This window comes from Rhincodon typus, unplaced genomic scaffold, assembly GCF_021869965.1.
Source record: "Rhincodon typus isolate 14 unplaced genomic scaffold, sRhiTyp1.1 hic_rhity00003486, whole genome shotgun sequence".
Classification (NCBI taxonomy): domain Eukaryota; kingdom Metazoa; phylum Chordata; class Chondrichthyes; order Orectolobiformes; family Rhincodontidae; genus Rhincodon; species Rhincodon typus.
In genome coordinates, this window is record NW_025969124.1 from 1 (window position 1) to 10,937 (window position 10,937).

The 10,937-nt window shown below is 44.9% G+C and overlaps 1 protein-coding gene across 2 annotated transcripts in view; it reads right to left on the reverse strand.

Moving 5' to 3' along the window:
- Window positions 1-1,305: 1,305 nt before the first annotated feature.
- The window catches only part of LOC109923689 (pyridoxal phosphate binding protein), a 15,227-nt gene continuing 5,595 nt past the window's right edge, over window positions 1,306-10,937 (reverse strand). For both annotated transcript variants that reach the window (XM_048593680.1, XM_048593679.1), the window contains exons 5-7: window positions 8,968-9,110; window positions 4,494-4,592; window positions 1,306-2,972 (exon numbers count right to left, since the gene is read on the reverse strand). In XM_048593680.1, the coding sequence (XP_048449637.1) occupies window positions 2,826-2,972; window positions 4,494-4,592; window positions 8,968-9,110 (389 nt within the window). In that variant the 3' untranslated portion in view covers window positions 1,306-2,825. The remainder of the gene's footprint in view (window positions 2,973-4,493; window positions 4,593-8,967; window positions 9,111-10,937) is intronic.

Sequence of the window (10,937 nt, forward strand, 5' to 3'; positions counted from 1 at the left end):
GGTCTAGGCCCAAAACGTCAGCCTTCCTGCTCCTCTGATGCTGCTTGGCCTGCTGTGTTCATCCAGCTCTACACCTTGTTATCTCAGATTCTCCAGCATCTGCAGTTCCTACTATCTATGTACCAGACATTGGGTTTCATCAGACAGTACCAACCACTGATTGGTGCCCAGCTGGAGTACTGTGCACACCAGACTATAGATGCTCATGTAGTCCAGTTACCTAGACTGGAGGGTCTGATCCATGAGAGAAAACTGGATTGACTGGGATGGTTTTTCATGGAGCAGCGAAAGGTGAGAGCAGGCTTGATCAGATTGTGCACAAGTTTATGAGGGGCATAGAAAAAGTAGACAGGAAGGTACTTTTCCATTCGTAAGAGGTCAATCAACAGGGGGCAAAAAGATTTAAGAGGTAAACGGCTGACTGGAGAGTTGAAAATTTCTTTTACATTGAGGGTTTTAGGAATCTGGAGCTCATTGCCTGAAAGGGTGTTCAAGTCAAAAATCCTTGTAACTATGAAGCAATATTCAGACGTGCACTTACACTGTTATAGCCTCCAGGGCTGTAGACCAAAAGCTGGAACATAGACTTGGTTGAGTCAGATATTTTTGACCTGCAGGGACATGCTGGACTGAATGGCCTCCTTCTGTTCTTCAACAATATTGAATTAACTGATATTGAAGCAAATGGGTTGGGCTGTGTGGTTGGAATGAAAATTGAGACAGTGTGGCATGTGTCAGTAAAATTCTTTCAGATACGTAGCAAGGTACCATAGACAAGTAGCCTAATCAGCCCTATAGATGTTCATATTCCAGACAGGTCCCCTCCTCCACATGTTTACCTGGTTGTCCTGTATGTGGAATTAGTGAGATCTATGTTTACTAAGTTACTGCAGTGTTTCTGAGTAAGTTGTAAACAAACAGGAAGAAAGTTTGAGCTTTTGTCGATGCCAACCGCATTTCAACATTTAATCAAAACCTGATACTCTTGCTCCACTTCAATATATATTTCATGTTCAATCCTTTCAAACCGCATTGAAGTCACTGAAAATTAGCATTCATCTACACACCGCTGACTGGATCCCTTGAGAAAGCCGCAACACCAAAACAAAGCCAGTTTCATTCCTTTCCTCTCCCAAATACATTATCATACTTAGAGAATTCCAGTTAAAATCGGGCTGGAGATTATTGCCAAATCCAACCTCAGCCAATCACACAGAGGCATCTCAATGCCTTCTTTCCAATCTACTGTGTGGCTCAGCCAAAATCCTCATGGCTCCAGCAATGACTAAAGGATACAGCACAATATCAATCGTCAACAGTTCATTTATTCAACTTCCATTTACATAGAACCTTTTGAACACAGTGCAAGATTCCAAGGTGCTTCACAGGGACATCAGACAAAATAACAAAAAGCCATTAGTAGTATTGTCAGGACAGGTCGGCCGAAGCATGGTCAAAGGCTTTAAGGAGTGTCAGCGAGAGAGGTTGAGAGCGAGAGCACAAGAACAGAGAGAGAGGGGAGATCGAGGGAATGGGTTTCAGAGCTTCATGCCCAAGTTACAGCTGTCAATAATGGGGCAAAGAGAGTGGAAAGGGAAGGTGCATCAGGCCAAAGTCAGAGGAACACAAGGCTCATGCAAGAATGTACAGGCTGGTGAGGCAGTGCAAGAACTTTGGGATAAGAATGGAGACATCACCAGACTGGAAGCTAACATAGGTTGGTGCTAGGTATTAAAGACAAGGCCATTCCCAGTTGCTTCTTCAGGTAAGGCACCTTCTTAAACCAGTGCAATCAGATGGAGTAGTTACTTAAAGGGTTCTCCCCCAACAGTGAAGGAGTGGTGGTACAGAAGGGGAGGGGAACCTGGCAGTGATGACTACAGATGGTGGAAGTCAAGAGCTTGGTCCAAATCACACTCTCCAGTTTCATTGCTCTGACAGAGTGGTCGAATTCAAATTCAAAAGAACTATGCTTTGACACAATTTTGGGTTGTGAATTTTGCCAAAAAGGTCCACATTTGGTCCTCGTCTCTAACTTCCCCTTGAGAAGACGACAGTGAGAGAAGGCAGAAACTTGCTTGGCCATTTCATGGTGTACGACTAACATCATGTGTTGGCATCATTTCAAGGGCAGGTCCCTATCACCTACAGGACACTGGAAACCAACTCAATTTATCAGACCATCTGACAGCTTCATCTCCCTTCTCATTGAGACCACCTTCTTATTTGCAGGAATATTGACATATATTTTTAAAGTGGACTGAACTTATTCACAAATGGAGTCAAAGCAGAGAAGCAACTTTACCAGACAACACCAATTGCAAGTGATTGGCTGAAGAAGCAGAGGGGAGAGGGGCTTATCTTTTTGTATTTATTTACTGTACTACCTGTATTAATTTCAGATACAAGAAAAGGTGGTGGAAGCAGATTCAGTTGTGACTTTTGAAACACACGAAAAGGAATAGTTCACAGGACGATGAGGAAGAGCAGGAAACTAGAATTCATTAGGCAGTGCTTTCAGAGCCATCACAAGATCAATGGGCCGAACTGCCACCACCTGTCTTGAATCAATTTGTGATTCATTGATTAATAGTGCAAGCATCTGGTTGTTGTTCCAGTTCATTATCAGTGTATTACTCTGTTAAAGGGTGGAAAGGCTGAGGACTCCAGCACTCTCACCCAACATGATGCAGCAAATATCAAAAACAAATCCCTTTGAAATGTACCATTTAAAAATGCTAGGGATTGCTGTGCGAGACTTGATTAAAAGAGCATGTGAAGGGTGGAAAGGGAGCTGGTCCTCTCCCTTCCACCTGGCTTTTACATCAAGGTGCCTTGGCAATCAGTCCGCCTGCTATTTCCACTGGCTGCCCAGTCTCCTTTGAGGCCTCATCCGTGCCCAACTTGTTGGGATAAGTCCGTTCTCCGAAGATGGTGCTTCCGACCCTTACATTGGTCGCCCCCAATTCGATCTGCCAGTAAAAACAAAAACATTGGACAATGTCCTGCACTCCTCGGCTTGTCAATATCTGCCTCCCCCTCTCCCATAGACATACACCCCCATTTCCTGCACAAAGCACTACTGTCTACACTGGACAAATGTGCCAGGCTTGTGCCAGTCTTGCCTGTTCCACTTCAGTGCAGTTCTTCGTAACAAAAACTTTACCAACTGCAGGCAAGTTTATCTTTGAAAGAAAAAGTCCACGTCAGCACAGTTAGAATCAGAGTTAGCTGCAGCACAGGAGCAGACTATTCAGCCCATCATGACTGACAGGACTATTCAGTTAGTCCCACATTAACATCTCTTTGCCCACATCACTGCAGTTCTTTCCTTGCTGAGTTGTTACCACTGAAACTGCTTCCAAAGCCCTTTCAGGTAGCTAACAACCACTTGCTGAGGAAAACAATTCTCACCGTCTGCCCTCTCCTACGTTGCTTGCTCCTGCCAAACTGAAGCAGAGAGTTCTATCAGCAGCTGGGAACTGAGGCCAACAAGGTGCTGAAATTGAAATGGTGAGAGGCAAGTCAGTACCCTATACAGGTATCCCAGGCAAGGACAGTAGGGAGGAGAGCGCAACAGACAGCTCCAGCAGAGTTTCACAATCCTATCGCATTTCAGGATGTTCAAGACATGTCCAAGTGACAGATAAACAGTCAGCTCGTTGTTGTTTAACTTAGGAGGAAAACACCAGCAGCTAATTTAATGTTAACTGAAAGAACTGCAGATGCTGTAAATCAGAAACTAAAAACAAATTGCTGAAAAAGCTTGACAGGTCTGGCAGCATCTGTATTGAGAAACTAGAGTTAACGTTTCAGATCAGTTCCAAGGAAGGGTCACTTGATCCGAAATATTACCTCCGATTTCTCCCCATACGTGCTGCCAGACCTGCTGAGCTTTTCCAGCAATTTCTGTTTTTGTGTTTGCAATTTAATGTTTGTGGCATCTTGTCGTGTGTTTCCTGACTGCTGATTTTCCTTAAATACCACAATGACTATACTTCAGAAGTATTTAATTGGCTGTAAAGCACTTTGGGACGGGAAAGGAAGTATAAAAAATGCAAGTCGGCTGGTTCTTTTAATAGAAGTAGGTCAGGAGTCGGGGGAGGGGACAGAAAAGGAAGGAATCCCAGTCGAGCGTGTGGGTGTTGGGAGCGGAAAGGCCACTCCCACACATCGCCGAGCTGCCACTGCCGGTAGGGGAGCTCTCCCCTGCCCTGAGATCATGGTGAATGACACATAGCATGGCTGCACATTCAGGTAACCTAGTGACAATGAGGAAATCAAGGCTTCTGCCACATTCTGTGCTGTGCGTGTCACTGTGGGACCCTGCAGGAATTAAAGCAAGTGTGGTGCCTGCCACCCAGATGTCAGTTGTCCCAACACAGACAGTCTGGAACACATTAGAGTCAAAACCAAAAATATTTATTTGTGCAAGGAAATGAGAGATTAGAAACCCACTGGAGAGGAAATCCAGAACAATTAGAGAGACTTACAGCGTGTTCATAGTCTGTTGACATGCCCATGCTTAGTTCCACTGTTTCCAGAGGCAGGTTTAATTGATCACAAAGTTCCTTACGACGAGCTACCAACACCTGAATCAGCAAAGAAATGAACTTGGGTCAGGAGTTGAATCCAGTGCTCACCATGATAATCTCTGGGCTCTTCCCAGAGGCAGATGAGCAAGTCCTCCCCCACAAAGAATCACCATGGAACAGATACCAATAGCCCATCGAGCAGAATCAGTATGCGTTGCAAAACTAGGGCTGATGTCTGACCAAGCCCCAGCAAATTGATCACAGGAATGCATCACAGAAAAGCTCAGAACAATACGTATTCTCAAACATATATGAACATGGAAGGCTGGGAAGGGAGACAAACCGCAAGACATGAAATGAAAGGTTATTGAGTCCCTTCAGCTTGACTGAGAGCAGTCCTCGGAATTCATACCGAGTCCCGCTCACCCATCAATCTTGTATTAATGGACCTCCCCAGCTCTTGCATCTAACAACATTTCAATTCTGGAAATCCTCATCCTAGTTTTCAGACACGCCATGACCTTGACCTTCCCTATTTTCTCCGTTTCCTCTAAACCCAAAACCACCTGAGCTCTCTGCACCACCACTACACCCCCAAAAAAGAAATCTGGTACCTTCGGAAGGCGCGGGCAGTGACGACTAGGCCTTGGCCTGTCTTGGCCCTGACTCTCTGCATTTAGCTCCTGCTTCAAGATGCTCCTTAAAACCTCCCTATTTGATCCTCTGTTTGTTCACCTATCCCGCTATCTCCACTTGTGATTGTTTAGCAGAAACTGTTGTTAAGTCTCTTGGGACATTTTGCTCCATCAAGGCCACTATATCAGCACAAGATGTTGATGAACAGGAAGAATTATAGTTGGTTCAGCATTCAATCCACCACCTTGGATGTTCATTCCTGTCACAATAGCAGCAATGTTGATGCACTGCAGCAACTCAGCCAAACTACTTAGACAGCACCTTCCAAATCCAGAATCAGTACCACCTAGAAGGCTAACATACCCCAGTGGGGCAGACAGGAATACCCTCCAAGCCATACTCACCATCCTGACTTTGAAAGATATCACTGTTCCTTCAGTGTTGCTGGGTCAAAATCCTGGAACTCCCTCCCTACCAGTATTGTGGGTTTACCTACAGGCCAAGAACTACAGTGGGTCAATGTCCTTTAGCGAAGGAAACTGCCATCCTTACCTGGTCTGCCTACATGTGACTCCAGACCCACAGCAGTATGGTTGACTCTGAACTGCCCTCTGGGCAATTAGGGATGGGCAATAATGGTAGACTAATTACTAAAGTTAGGTCACATGGGATTCAAGGAGAGCTTGCCAATTGGATACATAATTGGTTTAACGGTCGGAGGCAGAGAGTATTGGTGGAGGATTGTTTCTCAGACAGGAGGCCTGTGACCAGTCATGTTCCACAGGGCTCGGTTCTGGGTCCTCTCTTGTTTGTCATTTATATAAATGATTTAAATGAGAATATAGAAGTCATGGTGAATAAGTTTGCGGACGACACCAAAATTGGTGGCATAGCAGGCAGTGAGGAAGGTTTTCTAAGATTACAAATGAGTCAATGGGTTGAAAAATGACAGATGGAGTTCAATCTGGATAATGCAAGGTACTGCATTTTGGTCCAACAATTAACCGTAGGGCCTTGGGCAGTGTTGTAGAACAGAGGGACCTAGGGGTGTAGGTACATAATTCTTTGAAGTTTGCATCACATATCGGCAGGGTGGTTAAAAATTCATTTGGCACGCTTGCCTTCATTGCTCAGTCCTTTGAGTACAGGAGTTGGGAAATCATGTTGAGGATGTACAGGACATTGGTGAGACCTCTTCTGGAACACTGTGTCCAGTTCTGGTCACCCTATTATAGGAAGGATATTATTAAGCTGGAGACGGTTCAGAAGAGATTCACCAGGATGTTGCCAAGTATGGGAGGTTTGAGTTATAAAGAAATGCTGGATAGTCTGGGGCTTTTTTCCCCCGGAGCGTAGGAGGTTAAGAGGAGACTTCATAGAAAATTATAAAGATAATGAGGAGTATAGATAGAGTTAATGGTAGTTATCTTTTCCCTAGGATGGGGGATTTCAAGACTAGGGGGCATATTTTTAAGGTGAGAGGAGAGAGATTTAAAGATACACAAGCAAATTTTTTTTACATAAAGGGTGGTTCGCGTGTGAAATCAACTTCCTGAGGAAGTGGTGGATGCAGGTACAATTACAACATTTAAAAGACATTTGGATGGGTATATGGAGGGACAGTGCCCAGGACCAGGAAGGTGGGACTCCATTATGTTCAGCATGGACTGGTTGGTTTCTTTGCTGTAAGACTCTATGCCTCTTTCAATACTGGTCTAGCTGGAGATGCCCACATCCCGTGAGTAAATGAAACAAAAAAGAGACAGTCGACTGCTGCCCTCTCCAGTGCACTTGAGGACAGGCAACATTGGCTAACTGAGTTAGTGATGCTTCACATCCCGGAACCAAATGAATTAAAAGAAGTATGTTCCAACAGTGAATTAGATCATGTCCGATCACTATCTCAACTCCATTCACTTGCCCTGATTTCATATTACTTGATACCTGCCAACAAAAACATGAATGGGTTGGCTGATGGCCTCAGGATAAAGAGAAAGAATCAGGCCAGTGTTGTACTAAGGAGCCACAAGATTGCAATGACAGCATAAACCTGTGTCTGTAGCTAAAGCTTAGTCAAAAACACCATTAACAATGAACCAATCCAAGTCGATGCATTTACACATTTCAAAACCTGAGCCAGTAAATCAGAAACCAAAGAAGTGAAATGATAAAAGCCAACACACATACTGAGCTGTCTTCATTCTCTCATTAGACTTGCGTGTCATTGGCTGTGGCTGCCCATCCCCAATTGCCCTCAGAATAATTGAGTCACCACACCACCTCGCCGTGGGCCTGGAGTTACACTGAGGCTAGATCAGGTAAGGACAGCAGATTTCCTTGCCTGAAGAGCAGGAGTGAATTAGATGGGTTTTTACATTAGAAAAACAAACTAAAATTCACAACGGCTCAGAACGCGACTTTTTTTGAAAAACCAAATCAGAAATGTGATGAGCTACGCGTGCTTCGTTCTTAACAAATTAAACAACACAGCATCAGATGATTAATGGCTGTTTTTGGATTGGTCATGAACAACTGTGTTTCCACTAAAGCATGCAAGGAACAAGTGTAGGCCACGTGGCCCTTCGAGACTGCCACGCCATTCAACAAGATCATGGCTGATCTGACATTAAGCTCAACTCGACATTCTTGCATATCCCCAATAACCTTTTGGTCTCTTGGTAATGAAGAATCTACCAACCTCCAACTGAAAAACATTTAAAGATTCCACTGCCTTCTGATGGAGGGAATTCCAAAGACTCGGACCCCTCAGAAAAAATGTTTCCTCACTTTTGTTTTAAATAGGCGACCCCTTATTTTTAAACAATTTTAAGAGCAACAGCTAATTTGGCACTTAACCCCTACGTCACACCCTGCCTGAATTTAAGACAGCAGACTGAGACACTGAGAAACTTGCTAAAGTAAGGATCAACGCTGAGAGGGGCACCTGGCCCAAAAAGTCTGCCTTTCCAGACGAACTGTCAACACAGAAGGTCAAGAGGCTCAGTTTTGATTACCTAACCCCAAACTGTGTTTTCATCTTTAGCTTCTATGGGTTGAGGGCTGAAAGGCATCTGATCACTGGAAGGCTCACAGTCACGACAGACACACAAGATTGCCGAGCCTGATCTGCCCTTCAATGATATTCTGGCTGGTGGACCAGATAATGTCCTGACAAAAGAGGATTCCCCTCCACTTTTAGTTACTTCTACATGTGCTACCTCACCAGTGGATTATTTTACAGCATCTTTCACTTTTCTTGTGCAAAAGCAAGAATTTCTACTGAGCTCAGTCAGTTTATTCAATCCGTGCTTGAAGTGAAGTGATTATGGTCTTAGACTAGCTATCCAGATACCATCGTCGAATTCCTGCCACAACAGCATGACTACTTCAAGTCAGATTCAAAAAGAACACTGGAATTTAAAAGCTCATATCAGGCTGACACACTTTGTACACAGTACTGAGAGAGCACAGCACTGCCAGAGGTTCTGATTTTCAGAGGAATTCCAAAAGCCTATGCTCAAAGGTGGATCTAAACAGTGCTCTAACACTGCGTCAAGAGGAGCAGCAAAGTTCTCCCTGCTGCCTGGGCCAACTTTATTCCTCAAGCAGCATCCAAGACACTCCTCCTCTGGTCATTACCAGGATCCTCCTGTGCACCAATGGACTGCCACCTGTCTATACACTACATCACAAAAGTGCTAACACTTCAGAAGTACTCAGTTCAGTGTCTGATTATTTTGCCATGCCCCCAGTTTGGAAAGATGTGACAGAAGTACAAGTCTGTATCAGTTTTTACCTGGAAATCAGGATTGGGACCCTGGCTCGGGTCATAGCCATACCTTCCGATAGTCATCAGCCCGACAAATTCCAGGCAGGGGCAGTTGCTGAGGATGTGCCTGACCATATCCACGGTCTGCTCCACAGAAAGCCCATGCTTGCCTGAGAAAACAAAAAGCAAGTGACCGTAAGACCAAGCGCAGGAAGGCTCCTCCACCTGCTCAACAAACACTTGGGAAAGCCTGAACTCCCATCAGTCTGCACTCTGACTGACCCTGGTTCTGAGGACACAGGCACATCAAAACAAATTTCCTGATCCTTCTTTCCAAATTGGTACAGAACCTCTCCTGTAATCTTCCTCATTCGCTGTGCTTCTGCATTCTGGCAGCCTCAGCAAGCCCATGTTGATCACCTCATCATAGAGCAGTTGCTTCAGGGTCCCTCCCTAAACTTCTGTCTCTCTCAGTTTTGCTTCCCTCCTTGAAGACACTGCAGAAAACATGTCTCTGATCAAGCCTGAGGCCATGAAATGCTGATATCTCCTCATGCACATTTTTATAACAAAATGTGAAATCACTTGCTTAACTTGCCCATTTACAGAGCAAGTGCAGCAAAAATGTCATGTGCCCATCCAGCTGTGCTCCCACTCCTCTGCCCTGACACCCTCTGCCCCACTCCTGCATTAGTGTTTGTCCAGTCATTAAGCAGAATTACAGCCTCATGGACAGGCGGAGGTCTACAGTTTCACACCAAGGTCTCAGAGTCAAACCCCTGGAGTTCACATGTTAAAAAGGAAAATCATCAACTAGTACAGACAACTGCAGTTTCTTTACCCCACCAACTGCAAATGCACCAAAACCTGCCACTGCCATCAAGGACTGTTTCACCAAGTTCTTGGCCCTTTCCTCCAAAAATCCAGGGCCATGGAATCATTCCAAAACTAATCTTCCCAAACTCATTGCTCAATAAAATTCCGTGTGGTTTCCAGTCCCAGCTATTACTTTGCAAACATTCCTGACCTACAACCACACATTGATAACGAACCGAGATAACCAAATTCTCTGCTGAAATTCAATGCGAAGCAATTCAGAATAAACAGGGTGACTGCAACTTCAACTCCAGGGCCAACAAGAGTTTGCACCTTCTCAATATCCATTCCCAAGCTTGCTCCAGCATTCGCACTTATCCATCACTTTTCTCTTTGAGAAACTGCAGTGTTGTTCCTGTCTGGGTCTAACCCACAGTGTAGCATGATCATTACCTGTTGCTTCCAGCCCTCACTCAGTTGGTTAACACGTCTCTCAGTCCAATGGTACTGGCTTCAAAACCCACTCCGGAGATCTGAAGATTAAGACCCCAGTTAAGCCACTACTGCACAACTCAAAGTGCTGCCAGGTCACAGAGATCACCTTTCAGATGAGATATTTAGTCAAGTTCTCCTCTGTTCATCCACTGCACTCTTGGAAGATTTCTCCTACTTCCCTGGCTTATACACATCCCTCAAGCAACCCCACATCCTCCTTCAGTCGGTCCCCACTTCATGGTGACACCCTTCACATTATTATTATTAAATAGTGTCAATATATTCACTTCACACTGCCCTCCATACTTCAATATCATCTGCTGCACAATCCCTGCACCACAAGCTGCCTTTCTCTCCTGGAAACCCCCAACCATTTCCACTCTTATCCTCAGTCTCTCTTTCCCACTGCCATCCTTGGCTCCTGGGCCAGTCTTACCTTGCTCTAGAGTATTGCTCCCCTCTGGCTATGCCTCCTGTTCTCTCCTTTCACCTCCAGGATCTGTCTATCTTCTCCTGCCTTCACTCCCATTCTGAATTCACCCTCAAGGGCTGAGCACCATCCTGTGGCTGACATTAGTCACTGCAGGTAGCCCTGCTACTTACAAAGACTATTACCTGCCACCAGATGGGGCCTGGTCAATCTGAATGCACTATATTTATGAGATAGCAGGAACTGCAGATGCTGG